The sequence below is a fragment of the Plutella xylostella genome, chromosome 18 (assembly GCF_932276165.1).
Source record: "Plutella xylostella chromosome 18, ilPluXylo3.1, whole genome shotgun sequence".
Taxonomy (NCBI): Eukaryota; Metazoa; Arthropoda; class Insecta; order Lepidoptera; family Plutellidae; genus Plutella; species Plutella xylostella.
Genome location: NC_063998.1, coordinates 6,670,183 through 6,684,854, shown reverse-complemented (window position 1 = coordinate 6,684,854; position 14,672 = coordinate 6,670,183). Strand labels below are relative to the sequence as shown.

The 14,672-nt window shown below is 35.7% G+C and overlaps 3 protein-coding genes across 7 annotated transcripts; 2 read left to right on the top strand and 1 right to left on the bottom strand.

Annotated features, from left to right (window-relative positions):
• The first annotated feature begins 452 nt into the window (after positions 1-452).
• Positions 453-3,571, top strand: LOC105387987 (general odorant-binding protein 72-like). Of its 2 annotated transcripts, none has more exons than XM_048627331.1 (5): positions 453-659; positions 1,796-1,871; positions 2,206-2,294; positions 2,820-2,931; positions 3,466-3,571. In XM_048627331.1, exons 1-5 carry the CDS (start codon positions 597-599, stop codon positions 3,552-3,554), a joined length of 429 nt encoding a protein of 142 aa, XP_048483288.1. In that variant the 5' UTR covers positions 453-596; the 3' UTR covers positions 3,555-3,571. The 2 variants fall into 2 exon arrangements, with proteins under 2 accessions (XP_048483288.1, XP_011557112.1); XM_011558810.3 differs by lacking the exon at positions 453-659 and adding an exon at positions 1,434-1,622.
• A 132-nt stretch (positions 3,572-3,703) lies between these two features.
• On the top strand, positions 3,704-7,272 carry LOC105387986. 2 transcript variants are annotated; one of them, XM_048627330.1, is made up of 5 exons: positions 3,704-4,135; positions 5,335-5,502; positions 6,407-6,524; positions 6,673-6,758; positions 6,911-7,272. In XM_048627330.1, exons 2-5 carry the CDS (start codon positions 5,380-5,382, stop codon positions 6,926-6,928), a joined length of 345 nt encoding a protein of 114 aa, XP_048483287.1. In that variant the 5' UTR covers positions 3,704-4,135; positions 5,335-5,379; the 3' UTR covers positions 6,929-7,272. The 2 variants fall into 2 exon arrangements, with proteins under 2 accessions (XP_048483287.1, XP_011557110.3); XM_011558808.3 differs by lacking the exon at positions 3,704-4,135 and adding an exon at positions 4,532-4,782.
• A 1,012-nt stretch (positions 7,273-8,284) lies between these two features.
• LOC105387985 lies at positions 8,285-14,642 on the bottom strand. Of its 3 annotated transcripts, XR_007267306.1 has the most exons (7): positions 14,267-14,642; positions 14,020-14,168; positions 12,908-12,919; positions 12,275-12,353; positions 11,602-11,811; positions 10,565-10,747; positions 8,285-10,350 (listed from the first exon to the last, which is right to left on the bottom strand). XR_007267306.1 is itself a non-coding variant. In XM_011558805.3 (6 exons), exons 1-6 carry the CDS (start codon positions 14,558-14,560, stop codon positions 10,652-10,654), a joined length of 840 nt encoding a protein of 279 aa, XP_011557107.1. In that variant the 5' UTR covers positions 14,561-14,642; the 3' UTR covers positions 8,285-10,651. The 3 variants fall into 3 exon arrangements, 2 of the variants coding, with proteins under 2 accessions (XP_011557107.1, XP_011557109.1); XM_011558805.3 differs by having other exon boundaries at positions 8,285-10,747; XM_011558807.3 differs by lacking the exon at positions 12,908-12,919 and having other exon boundaries at positions 8,285-10,747.
• Between the last annotated feature and the right edge of the window lie 30 nt (positions 14,643-14,672).

Genomic DNA, 14,672 nt, shown 5'->3' with positions numbered 1-14,672 from the left:
TCTAGGTATACCTAGCTAAGGGGTAGGTAAGCATTGAGGTCATCCAGTTATCTCCTGTTTCCCGATACGCTTCTTCGAGACCTAGTAAATAAGGAAACCTATATTCACATAAATACAAACACTAGACCCACATAGGTATTTAAAACATGTTTTGTGCTACAGACACCAATTTAGCAATTGTGTCAAATTATATCGTTTTTAACAACTTTTAAATTTAATGTGAGTAGTTTTTCTTCCTTTTCTTTTATTTTTATGTTTACAGAAAATTACCAATAGCTTCTGTCTTAAAAATAAGAAGGTACAGACTACTAACTGTAAGACTTACTACTGCTAAGTGGCCATGGCATGGTCACTTAGCACGATAGGTACCCATTTCGAACTAGGTGATATATTTTTTATAGAAACCTGTAATTCCCGACGACTTGGTCATAAACTAAAGGCACTATACCTTCAGTCAGACGGCAGTCTGACATCAGGGATCCATGGAGCAGTGGATCTAGCCGCTGCAGCGTATAGCCACAGTACTCACAAGGAGAGTCGCCTCGGGGTGGTGAGACCCCCCCTCCCTGATGTCCAGACAGGTGCCGTAGCTGTTGATGGCACGCTCACTTCCCGTACTCCATCCGGAGCACTCGTGTTTTAATGGACACTTAGCAGTAGTAAGTACCAATGCACCTATCGGTATTGTAACTACGTATCGGGCCAAACGGATTCTCATATAATTATGTATGGACGATGGCGGCGGCAATGCTGATGAAGTGGAACATGTGTGAATTTCTATACAAATAATGCTGAATAAAGGTGGACGCTTAACTTTAGATGCAGTTTACCATCATAGCTAAAAACAGTTTCCTCGAACCTTATAGGTATTTCTTCATGTTCCATGTGCATGATTGTTTCATGACTGAATAAGGAACTGAAACGTGACTCTAAGGTGACAATTATACAATTAGGGCACCTGATTATTAAATTAATAGTTCATTACAGGTGTGAGTAGGGTAACCATGGAGCGGGGAAATAAAGCTATGATGGGGACTCGTCAATTCACTATCGATACGATATAAAATATTTTTTATATATAATTTAAGTCAAATCATTGGAGATGATGATGAGTGTACACAGGAACACTTTTAAATTATATTGATTAGCCATGGATACATTCAAAAGGGTGTGAAAATGAATGTTAAACTTATGAAATCCCTCTTTTTCGGTCGAAGGTTTAAAACAAGCTGTTATGTACATAATTACTGAAGTGATTACTTAATTAAATAAACAATTCACTGTCATCAAATACCATTTTGCTAAGTAGTACTAAAAATATTCCACTTCTTAACTGTTTTCTGAACAAGAAACAATGCGCACCCTACATTCATAAGATTACTAAGTGTTAATAGCAAAATTTTCACCTACATTAAGTAGCTACAATTAAACTGAAGCGTAGTCCTTGATATAAAGCCAGTGACAATAGTTCAAGGGTTTCAGAGTGTATGGCAATCTGCCGCCTGAAACTGAAATATACAGTGACCTTAAAAACATGAGTTTATGAATAATTGATATTGAATAATATGGTTTTACTAGTGCTAATTGCAAAATATGTACTATTTGTGGCGTTATGTGATGCGGTAGGTACATAAGTGTTTGATAAGATTGGTAGCTTTAAAAGTGATACTTACTCAAATTTAAACTTTCTGTCTCAAATAAGCAGTCGATGATGCTTGTAAGATTCTTATAAACTTACAGTTTGACGACGAGGGGAATAGGTATTTAAAAAACTAAACAATTGTATTTTCTTCAGATGACTATGAAACAATTGAAAAACACTGGCAAGATGATGAGAAAATCATGTCAGCCCAAAGTCAACGCTGAGGATGGTAAATATCTATTTATCCTTTGTTATTTAACTCATTATCTAATAACGATTTCAGTAGTATACATATTATTATTATTATGCTCATATCAATGATTGGGTACTACACATTACTACAACAGTAGCCCTATCGCGAAGTCAAAACATTTACAAAGCATTTTTCTGTCAAATTCAATACATTTTGAATCCGAAAATCAATATTAAAACAAGTTCACGATAGACAGGGCATTTCAACATCGCGTCAAGACAACGTTTTTTTTGTATGGTATGCCGGAATCAATCACACTGGATTCATTTCTTAAATTATTGTTAAGCTAAATTTTGTTTATTACTTTCAGCACAAATAGATGGATTGAAAGATGGAGTGTTCCTTGAGGAGAAAGAAACCATGTGCTACATCGCCTGCATCATGAAGATGGCTAATGCGGTAAGGATATACCTACATATTCTATCAGCATATGGAGGGATATAGGCACGCTTTATATAATAATAATAAATTCATTTATTTCAGGTAATTTTTCATAATTACAAAAATAACCCATAGTTGTTGTTAGTAACAATAGCCCTTATTTCTATGCTTTACATTTGTGTTACTTATGTTTTGAACTACAGCTTACAGGCGTTTAGTATTTAAAATGTAGCAGTCAAGTTAGTTTTAAGAATAAAGCAAAACACGTCGAACATATTTAAGTTGACCAAAATAACTAGATGAGTCACCCTCACCCCATTTCGGGTTTCTATACCTCCGTAGCAACACCCTGTATACAGAGTAGCATGAAGGGTATATCAAGCCGAAAGGGGGTGAGGGTGACACAGCTAGTTCCAAAGTTGTGGTTGTTAGTAGAACAAAAGTTGTTCAGAATGACCACCGGAGTCATCCCTTTCAGCTTAGTATAATACCTCTTTGGCAACATCCTGTATATGTATAATTCCAGCGCTAAATCTTTCACAGATAAAGAACGGTAAGCTGAACTACGAGGCTGCCATGAAACAGGCGGATCTACTGCTGCCTGAAGAGATCAAGGAGCCCGCCAAGGCAGCTATCACTTCTTGCAGGAAAGTTGGTATGTGGCAATGTATAATCCTATGTCAGTGATGTGTCATCATCATCATCACAACCCATCACGTGCCATCTACTGGGGCACAGTTTTCCTCCAGTAATGAGTGACATGTTGAAAGAAAATGAATATTACATTACATCCATATTCCCTAATATGGATGTAATGTATTATTCTTTTGGAGTTTATATTATCTAAAGCAACTCAAAACACGTTGCCTTTTCTTATCTAACTGAAATAGTGAAAGAAATCAATATAAATGAATCTGTTATTTTTAGTCTATTATTTTTAGCTATGCCTCTATCTTCCTCACTTTATACAAGAAAGAAATAAATAAAATTTGGATATTCGGCGAAAGTTAGCTAATAATAAGAGTTTGGTCATCTCCTTATTATTTCGGTAACGGTGATCTATCTAGGTACGTCTAATGTATTCTTTTAGGTTAAGGGCATAGAACAACGCGGACTCGGGTGTACCCACAGGTGTACCGTTTAGTGTAATATAATATACCTACCTAACTTTCACAATTTACTGTTTCAGCTGACCAATACAAAGATATCTGCGAAGCGTGTTTTTATTCAACGAAATGCATTTATACGCAGAATCCGGACATATTTTTCTTCCCGTAATAAAGTGATGTAATAAAGGAGTTGGTTTCATTTTGTGTACGTTGAATTTTACTATAAGTAGCTGTGAGTGTGCCAAATTTTAGATGTTGGATACTAAATTATACACTCACGAGCAATTAAAAAGTTCCATCTGTATGGTAATTTACTTCATCACGGTCCACCAACCAGCACTTGGCCAGCGTGGTGGACTAGGCCTAAAACCCTTAATCATTGGAAGGAGACCCGTGCCCCAGCAGTGGGGACGTGATGGGTCGTGATGGTAATTTACTTAAATGTGTTTAAAATACTAACTTTACGCGGTACTTACGATGTACGAATTGTAACACGTATTGTACCTACCTAAATACCAGGAAAAAATACTAATGCTATACATATACCTACTTACCTATTTTTGCAGTTTCTAGTAGACGATAGTGCTACTCATTGTAAATAATAATTAGCGCCCACAAGTTTCCTTCTTCATATCAAACCATACAGTTTTAACGCTAAGGCATTATTAAGCGTTATTGTGCATTTTTTTCATTCTCTCTATAGTAATTTTATTTAATCAAACCGTGGACCAAGTTAATAGCTGATGGACGGTAAGTACAAGTTGAATCGTATAGGTAGGTACTTACCTAAGTAGTAAGTAGGTACATAATTATTATATAGATTTTTTATTTTCTTATTAGGGTTTTATTTCTTTGCAATCTGGGGGCATATTGCGAATCCGAAAAACTATGGCAATTCAGGAAAAAAAACTGATGCGGACTTGCGCTAGATAGAGATAGGTAAGTAAGTAACTACTTAAGGACGGGAAGTTAATAGTTAGTTACTTATTGTGTGTTACTATTACATTACAAGCAAGTGTGAGAGAAATAAGGGGACGCCTTTGACCAGCAGTGGGAATACAACAAAATTATTAGAGTCACGGACTTATCATAGTCACTGATAATTCAGTCATCATTTATCTACTAATGTAAGGACATAAGTACATACCTCCAATTGCTCATTTGTCTATCTGGTTAAAAATCGCAATCTCAATGACAAATCGCTACCATTAAAATATCATTGCAATGCTCTAGGTAGGGACATTATGGGTAAGTATTGTATAAAAACAAATACAATTTAACCATTACTCCCGTTTCGTTTCTGAGGGAATTGAATGAAGTAAAAAAACTGTGGCAAAATGATTAAAACGTGTTTGTTTATAAGTGTGTGTGCCATGGTGAATGTACTTTTAGTACAAGTAAGTATAGTACCATAAAATATAGTACTTATGTATCTACCCAATTCCAGTAAAACAAAGTCCTATCGAATAATTTCATGAACATGTAAGAATGGATGCACGAACGTAGCCATTATTATCAGTCATCACATCACTCTCTTCTTGCATAGTTTGAGGATTTATATGAGCTAAATTTATATCTGTTGGACACTGTATATAAGTATGTTTTTGTGCTTTGTTGTATCGACGTTGGAAAGACATAATGCTGATAAATTCAAACAATAAAATTAAGGATTAAGTGACTTACTTGACTTTAGTATCCTATGTCCCCTGGATGGGACAGAGGGCGTCCACAGTGACTCTCCATCGCAACCTGTCTTGAGCTTCGCGCTTTATTTCACTCCAAGACCTCCCGATCTTTTTCGCTTCGTCCACTAAGGATTAAGTAGGTACCTACAAAAACCAGTATACCTATATTCATTATTATATGTATACCTATACTGGTTTTTGTATCAAAAAGTTATGGTCGTAAAAGGTTTACCATTGACGCAACTTTACCAACCTTCTCACAAGGCCCGCACCGAGAAGGAGATACGCGAGGAATTCATCCAGTTGGGCATGGAGTGCGCCAAGCAGCACCAGGTCACACCGGAGGAGATTCAGCTCATGCACCAGCACGTCATCCCCGACGGTACAGGCGCCAGGTGCCTTGTCGCTTGCGTCTTCAAGAAGAAGGACTTGGTAAACACAACTGGTTTGAGAAAATGTTTCAGCTATCTCATCGTTATCATCACAACCACACTGCTGGGCACGGCTCTCCTCCGATGAACGAAGGGTTTAGGCCTTATTGCCAGTTTCAATAATTGGTAGATACCAATGACTGCTAGTTACTTTCATACGATTTTGACAGGTTTGTTACTTGTTAAATACGTTAATGCGTTGTTAAATGCGTTATATATGTCAAAATAGTATGAAAATAACTACCAGTCATCGGTAGATAAAGCTATTGAAACTTGCAGTTAGTCCACCACGCGGGCCCAGTGCGAGTCGGTGATGGCTTTATGTCTGCAGTCTAAGTAAGCAGCACCAGGTCACGCCGGAGGAGGTCCAGCTCATGCACCAGCACGTCATCCCCGACGGCGCAGGAGCCAGGTGCCTCGTGGCCTGCGTCTTCAAGAAGGACTTGGTAAACGGAACTATAGTTACGAGCAATGGATAAGTTCCAGTGACATGTCATCATCATAATCAGCCAATATTCATCTAGGTAGGTACTGCTGGGCATCTATCAAGGAGCGCCACAACACTCGGTCCTCGGCCGTTCTCATCCAGCCACTACCGGCTACCCGCCTAAGATTGTCGGCCCAGTGACATATGAAACGGTATTGGCAGGAGGAACTTTTTCGTTGCTCGCCAGTGTAATTTGAGAAACATTTTCACCTACCTCATCATCACTACCCTTCACGTCCTTACTACTGGGGCACGGGTCTCCTTCCAATGAAGGAAGGGTTTTAGGCCATAGTCCACCACGCTGGCCTAGTGCGGGTTGGTGGACCCCAACACAAGCAAGCTTGTGCTGAGAGTTGTTAAGGCGGTCTGTCTTCTGTAAATTGTCTATTGTATTATAACTATATCATTATAATTTCAGATAAATGACAAAGGAATGTTAGATATTGATGCAGCTCACAGCATGGCAGATAAAGAACATTTGGACGACCCTACCATGATTGAAAACTCTAAGAAACTCTTCGACCTTTGCAAATCTGGTAAGCATGAAATAATAATTAAGTATTTCTACGGTTAGTATGTTGTAGGTATCTAGTAATCTGAATATAATTAAAATTAACACAGGTACACAAGGCGGTTTTGCAGGGTAATGAAAATGTTGATTAGTTACCTACTTTTTTTTTTCAGTGAACGATGAAACGGTCAGTGACGGAGAGAAAGGTTGTGACCGTGCTGCCCTCCTCAGCAAATGCCTCATAGCCAACTATTCTAAGGTACCTATTACAAACTTATTCCTCACCACATACTAATGTAACTAAAATCGTAAGCCGACTAGACTGTTTAACATGATTAATAGAAAAAAACAAGTAATATTTAATTTTGTAGGTACCTACTTAAGTACTAATTATTTGAATATTTATTTCAGTTTGGGTTCAAGATATAAACGTATTCAGGAAGGACGGACAGAAACGTAATGCTCCACAGAATAGGTATTTATAAGTAAGTTTTAAAGAAATAAAATAAAATATTGAGCAATAAAAATATTATGTGTATTAATCTTAAAAACAACTTATGGTAAGAAATTATTACATATATTTGTCGTTTTTATAAAGTAAGACATTCTAATATAAACGTTTTAAAGTAAGAATTAGTACAAATGTATGAAGTATAAACATGTATATTTTAAGTAGAGAAATGTATCAACCTATCTAATAGTGTTAACTATATTTTACAAGAATAGAAAAATATGAATTTGGGAAAAAGACAGACACACCTTAAAACAATATTTCTCGAGTTTAACATAACATACTTTGCCTGATTAGAGGATCCCTATATAAAGATATAATTTTAGTATGGCATTGATTGGAGTGCAATATTTTTTTCCATTTCAATGATAATATGACTATTAACTAGTTACTATATTACAAACATATTGAAATTAAAATTTTCAAGATTGTCTTTTGGGCCGAGGAAGAGTTACACATTCTACATTAAATATTGCACAAAAATGGACAGAAATAATAACGCATTACGCAATCATTTAAGCTAATGGACTACAGTATGTAGATTACATACTTAAAAAATAACAATGTTTATAAATTTGCAACATTTAAAGGGATATTAGTTTTAGGGTCTGTTTCACAATGTCTGGTTAGTGGCTACCTGACGGATAAAATACATGCTGTCACTCTCTGTTATTATTTTTTAGACAGTGACAGCATGTATTTTATCCGACAGGTAGCGACTAACCAGACATTGTGAAACAGGGGCTTAGTATAGTACCAGAAGGAATTGTGGCACTTTTTTTTGCACACTCCGCAAAAAAACAATGAATTTGCCTAACTCTTTACTATGGGACAGGCCTTGTGTTGTGGCTGCAAGGGTGTCCTCAAATATTGACTTCCTTCTTGAAAAATATAATATTTTATATGAATAAACAACATTTAAGTGACTAGTCATCTACTTATAGGTTCTTTTTAGTAAGCTGCTGTTGTTGTGTCAAGTTAGCACGTAGTGTGATGTGATGTGTATAGTTCATTCGATATAAACTAAATAAGGAAAATTTTGGTCCGCTATGTCAATAAGTTAAAAAATATCATCCAATTTGTCTTTTTTTGAGTACAGAATCACATACAAATATATTATAGTATATTCGCTAAAAAATATACTTAGTTAAATAGGTAGGTGTACACTTATTCTTTTTTATTTTGGGCAGATTCTGCTGGTTAAATAAAATAATTGTATACTTAATAGGTATTGAATATTTGAACTTATACTAAATACCGCACGTTAAATTTACACGGAATATTGGATTTAAACAGTGATATAGTAATATAATTTTTTCAGTTGATGGCTACAAGTTCACAAATTTTATATAAATATATAGTTTCCTTTTCTTTTCTTCTATTACAGTACACTTGTAGTACACTTCTGTACCTTGTCAAACTGACGTGACGAACCGCCAATATTGCAATGAATGATAGGCGGTTTCAGATGGACAATGTACAAAAGTGTATAGCTACTTATGCAGCTGACTGTACGTACCGAAAGTTATTTCTATAATACGGCTTATACCGCCATACTTATACCAAACACTGTGGTACATTATATTTTTATAAACCTTTTTCAGTATCGATGTGAAAGGGTTCTCAAAATATTTAGTTGGTTAAATGAGACCCAATCCTACATTACGATAATTTTTATACATAATACAATACATACCCCACAAAATATTAGGTTTAAATGGCTTTAAGAAGTTAATATCCTTTCCATACTTAACCAAGCTATCCTATAAGCCTTAGCATTACAATCATTTATAATTTTAATAATTATGTAACATCCATATTTACAAAATATCTCATTCAGTGATATATATCGAAAATGAAAAAACATAGCCAGTTCTTGTATGAAATATTTACTGCTTATATCAAAATGTCTACAAAGATTACCTATGTGAGGAATACGATTTGTCACTGTCTAGAAAATAGATTCAAAGAGACGTGAAACATAGTGAAACAGGCTTTTGTTGCGGATATGTTAAATTTAAAGGTACCACTGAACTAAAGGTAACACTACTGACCAGAGTCTACTATTTAAAACAAAACGATAAACATTTATAAGGATTGCAACTGTGCATTTATAATTTGTTAATAAGTAAGTAAAAATTGGCACATTCATTTCTAAACTTGGAAATAAAGTGTCGCATACTTTATTTGACCGAACCCAACTTTAGTTTATAACAACGATTAGTGATGATTAGATGATTACACATATACTTGCAAACATTAAAATAATAACATACTCATAAACACTAACATAATCTTTGATCTTGATGGCAAGTTAGATGATATATGAGATGACGAAGTGGAAATGATAGCAATATATTATCTAACACTCATTATCACATACATATATTCATATAAACGCATGCCAATAAAAAAGTTGAATCATCCATGTTTAAAAACTGGGAAATCCTAAAGCAGCTATAGAACATGAATATCTCTCGTTTTCAAAATAACACTTTTCATAAGCAACATTTATATTTTTGATTGAACAACTTTTTCAAGCATATGAGCTGTACTAGGAGAAAACCTAAGTAAACAGAGGGTATTTTATGGATTTAATGTCAAAATTCCTATGTAAAGTTTGCAAACACTTTTTCTACTCACAACATTTATGAATTTGAAACAGGGGCCACCAAATATTGTTATAATACGGAGTGACTGTATAGTGATTATAACTTATACTTAGTGTAACACAAGCTTTATATATTTTTCTTATATGTAGCAGTGCAGCAGTAATAGGCAAATTGTTAATTACAGTTATTAGTGGCTAATTAGAATATCATCCACTAAAGTAAAAATTGTTAGAACTATATATATCAATATCTACTACATTTGGTAGTAGCAACGGTTTGGCTGAGATTAAAGCGTCCAATATTTAAAAAAACCGCTACTTATTGAAATTTTGGGTAAAGCTGTACTTACCCATAATATTCATGCAAACTAAACAAACAATAGCAACCAATAGTCACAACGAATGAGAAAGATATACTGAAATATCAATAGCATTCACGTTAAAGATTACAATGGTAGCGATACTGAAGACACCAGATTTCAATTTAGCACTGTTAGAATGATTCCCTGGTTAGCTGCGTAATATTCGAAAAACAAGCTGCTGCGTACATTTTTCTACCAACCATTTTGGTTTTAACATTGCTAAATTTAAAACTCGTGCTTTCAGAATCACATCCACTATTTACCTACAATATAACAAACAATTAATTCAGCTGCATCAAATCACTTTTCCTAACCTCCTCCATAATCCTTACAACATACATAACTCCAGAAGACACATTACCATGTTGCTAAAGTTTGTTTTTTAATCTCGGACACTAAATTGACAGATACTGAACGGTTCATCAACAGTCAATTGTCCCGCGATCAAGTGAATTATCGTTCTATCAGCGGGACAATTGAATGTATAATGGCCGACATGACAATATTTGTAGATGGGCCGTTCAGAAACGGTATACGATTTCAATTTAGTATCTGAGATAAAAAAGGGGCTTTAGATTATTAGAACGTGTATAAGTCCAGAAGGTGCATTCACCGTGTTACTGCAGGAACACTAGTTGACCCTCTATGTCGTGGGGTTCGTTTCTCTGTTATATGCTGTCGTATCCGTTAGGGTCAGGGGTGGTGACGGGGCCTGGGCCTCGGGTTGGGAGCTTGAAGCCGTTGATCGCGAACAACCAGCCGTCCTGGAATGTGAGAATTACATCTTTATAGGATGTGAATGGTAGAGATTACTAAGTAATGAATTTTGAATTGACCTCGCAATACGGAGTGAGATCTCCACCAAAAATGAAATATTTTATGAAGTTCAAACTACAAACTTCTAATATAACATTCGCAATTTTATCAATAATTTCATAAAAGAGAAATTCCACCCTATTGCATAATAATACTCCTCATTATTGTTTTCATAATCCTTTTAAAAACGGTATGAGTACAGACAATACAAGAGTAGGTCATGGTTGGTTTTAGGCTCAACTATCATAATCATAAAATGGCCATAATACGCTCAGTGCAAATTAGCCTATTCCATGCAAGGTCGTAGGCCAACCGACGCTACAATAAGAATCACTGTTGTTGACCGGACGTCGGTATTGATGGCCGAATAGACGGTAAACGCTTTTTATTGTGTTGCGTATATAAGTAAAATATTTATTATAATGTTAATGTCGGTGATGTTCGTATTTGGGGCTTAATCATTAACCTCATTCGGATAAAAACTGCGTAAACGAAAGGTCTGTTCGTTATTAGTTTAAAGTACTTATTTCTGTGGTTATTTGTATTTTTAATAGACGAAGACAGAAAAAAAGAGTTAGGTACTGTACAGCATGTTGCAAAAGTAGTATAGTAAGCCGAAAGGGGGTGACTCAAAGGGTAATTCTAAAGCACTTTTGCCCTAGGACTTTAAAAGGAAATTTGTGATAAAAACAAGTAATAAATTCACCAAACTTTCTATTGGAAAGCAACATTTTGATGTCAAAAGTAGTCGGATCGCTTGACTTATCTTGATAGGCTTAACAAGCGGTTCACATGTACTCACCCGCACAAGATTGGGCAGTTCCGTCCAGAACGCCAAGTTGGGCACCACCTCGAGGCCGGTGGCTCCCATCAGGAACTTCCTCGTGAGCACGCCCACCACCAGGTAGAAGATCACGCACGAGAAGAATATGATGCAGAGAGTGGAGCCGAACGACCGCCCAAACTCTTCCACTTGTCTCAGGCACGCTTCAGGGGAGTAGAACTGGAGCACCTGGAATTAGATTGGGTATGGGCTGTTAGGAAAGATTATAGTGAGTACTTAGGTAGGTGTCTGCTGCCTTTACGTTAACAGGAGCAATAAGTCTCTTGAAATAAAAATATTTTCTACTTGAAATGAAGTAAAATTTGTCGATAGTCATAATATTCGTCTACCACCATTTCGCCAAATCTCGAAGAAGAATGGTTTCAGCTTTAATCTAATACATTATTTTATAATTCATTGCGTTTCTGGCACTAGGCCTTGAAAGGCCAAAGCTTCCTCTATCATCATCGTGAAAATAATGTATAGGTACTTATCGCATCTGTCAGGTCTCTTAATTATGATCTACACCTATATTATGTTGTATGTAATGAGGACCATAGTCCTAATATAGCAACAATCTTCATTAATTTTCACACTAACACCTGTAAGTACTTTACATGCATAAAGACCTAAACGGGTAGTTATTACTTACAATTTGATCCGGTTCTTTCAGAGAGACCACCTGTAGATTGCTCTCGGTCTCAGCACATACGAGTAGTACGATTGTTTCTCTGGAAACATGAGGAAGGAATATGTAATGAGTTGGAACAGCTGCTCACCTAATTAAGATGATCAATATGTAATGATGGTAATGTCAAAATATATGCAATTGATAAGGATGTAGCAAGATGATGAAAACTACACTCACGAGTCGACCTATGAAAAAGGTCCACCTGCCATTCCATATGCCTCGAGAGTGTATAAGCACAGTTATATCATACAGTTACTTAATAATGTGAGAAGCAAATAATTAAATGCGCGAAAAGATTAATGAAATAAAAGCACTGGATTATGTACATATTGTTTAGTTTTGCAAGTTTGAAAGCATACAGTTTCCCAAAGTGCCATGCTAATCTTTACTGTACATTAATCGAGGTGAAATTTTATCAGTGATTAAGCTACAGGCATTAAGCCATCTGATGAATGTATCCAACACACTAGATTGTGACTAGATATTAAATTTGCTAGATTAATTAACATAAGATATTAAAATAAAAAGTAATAGGCAATGTTACACTGATAAAATTCCATCCATCATATTATTATAAGTGATAATAATACTTACTTTGCCAAGTTACTTCCGTATCCAAGAAGCAAAATGAAGAAAGAAAAGGGTTAGTATTTTACTGGAAGGTGTAACTGGTAGAACATAGAAACACAGGGTTAAGTAGACTGTTTTATAATTATGTTATTGGTAAATAATACAAAATGGGAATAATGAGGTTAGGTAGTTTTATTCAGATAACTGGGGAAAAGATTTCAGTGATTATAAAAGATAGATGAGACAGAGGTTAGAAAATAGGTAAACATGAACTCCACTGAACATCCATTGACTCCAATACAATATTAAAGGGCTTGGTTGGCAATATTCTTATGCACTGTTAAATTTAATGTACTTTAATATTGGAAACTACGTCATTAAGCTAGCCTTTTCCGTTTAGGCATATTTCATATTTAATAAAAACCTACACTCTACAATAAATAGTTCATCTGATGATATTTCTATTTGATAATATGTATACCACAGTGGATTGCATAACACATTTTTTATAATGAGTAGGTTACTGCCTTGTAGAAAAAACATTTGAACAAACTGGTTTATTGGATCTCAATTAGCATAAGTATAACCTGTTTGAACATACCTATTAAGTCAGTCTGCTAACAGTATTATACACAAACTGTAGGGCAGATCAATACATATTTAGGAATGAGGATGTATGTCCAGTTGGGAATCTATGATTACTAATGGTGATTAGATAGAGTATCCCTCAATGATGGACGTAACCTCACTAATAGAAATTGTTACAATCATACTGTACAGTTTGAACAGTACTAATAAATCACTACATGCTAGTAAGAAACTGTACAGTTACCAGACCTATCATGAAATATTGTTAAGTGCATATTTAAGTATGAAATCAGTTAATCCAGAAGTGAAGCTGGATGAAGATGGGATTTGTGTTGTTTGGACCCTTTTTGTGCTGTATGGACCCTTTGCCACTAGCATAGTATCAGATTTGATAGATGAAATGCCCAGTATCTTCACCAGAATATTTAAGTAGTAGTTTTAGTCCTGAACCCAAGAATGCACAAGTATTATAGGAAGATACCTAATATCTTGCTATTATTTTCAACCAACCCCAAATCATAAATTATCTTTATTATACATATACTCACGAGGGTCCATTGGCATATACTATGGATCGGCCATCAGATGTAAACTTTGTGAAATTTGTGCTACCCAAGTAGTTGTAAGCACCAGTGTCTATTTTAAAGGTATCAGTGGTGGCATTAATTAAATCCATCGTGTTCACATGACGGCATATCTGCAATGATAATGCGAATTTAGAATCCGAAATAAACAACGCAGGGAAATGGTACGTCAAATCTGCGTAATAAAACTGAGAATAGACGATGCACTCACAGACAAAGGTTTCCCGCAAGTGTCCCCTTCCTTGGTGGAGTTCACTTTAGGATCCACGTCGAAGCAGGGATGGAAGTAATAAGTCTGGAGCTCGAATTGTGTCCCATTCTTCCGACTCTCGTAGGTCTGCACCTGGTAAAAAGTTGGCTTTACCGCAGCGGAGAGGTCAATACCGGTCCCATTTGAAAACACACAAGAGCATGGGCCTTTCTGCACGCAGATATCCTCAGCAATAGCTGATGATAAATAAGCCAAAGTAACGATAAAAGCCACCAATTTCTTCACCACGTCCATTTTCGCCGTTGATTGTTAGATATTTTTGGCAACTGAAAAATACAATGCTGCGACTGCGACATCGACTTTCGAAAGTCACTGTCAGTCAATCAGACACAGACACACCAATGTC

Bases quoted from the DNA above. Each gene is read 5' to 3' on its own strand.
- LOC105387986 (XM_011558808.3), top strand. From the start codon at position 4,723: ATGATTAAAACGTGTTTGTTTATAAGTGTGTGTGCCATGGTGAATGTA. The intron at 4,783-5,334 runs GTAAGTATAGTA...CCTTCTCACAAG, and splicing joins TGAATGTACTTTTAGTACAA to GCCCGCACCGAGAAGGAGAT. The intron at 5,503-6,406 runs GTAAACACAACT...TTATAATTTCAG, and splicing joins TCTTCAAGAAGAAGGACTTG to ATAAATGACAAAGGAATGTT.
- LOC105387987 (XM_048627331.1), top strand. From the start codon at position 597: ATGGCACGCTCACTTCCCGTACTCCATCCGGAGCACTCGTGTTTTAAT. The intron at 1,872-2,205 runs GTAAATATCTAT...TATTACTTTCAG, and splicing joins CAAAGTCAACGCTGAGGATG to CACAAATAGATGGATTGAAA. The intron at 2,932-3,465 runs GTATGTGGCAAT...TTACTGTTTCAG, and splicing joins CACTTCTTGCAGGAAAGTTG to CTGACCAATACAAAGATATC.
- LOC105387985 (XM_011558805.3), bottom strand. From the start codon at position 14,560: ATGGACGTGGTGAAGAAATTGGTGGCTTTTATCGTTACTTTGGCTTAT. The intron at 11,812-12,274 runs GTAAGTAATAAC...ATCTAATTCCAG, and splicing joins TGAAAGAACCGGATCAAATT to GTGCTCCAGTTCTACTCCCC. The intron at 10,748-11,601 runs GTGAGTACATGT...CTCACATTCCAG, and splicing joins AACTGCCCAATCTTGTGCGG to GACGGCTGGTTGTTCGCGAT.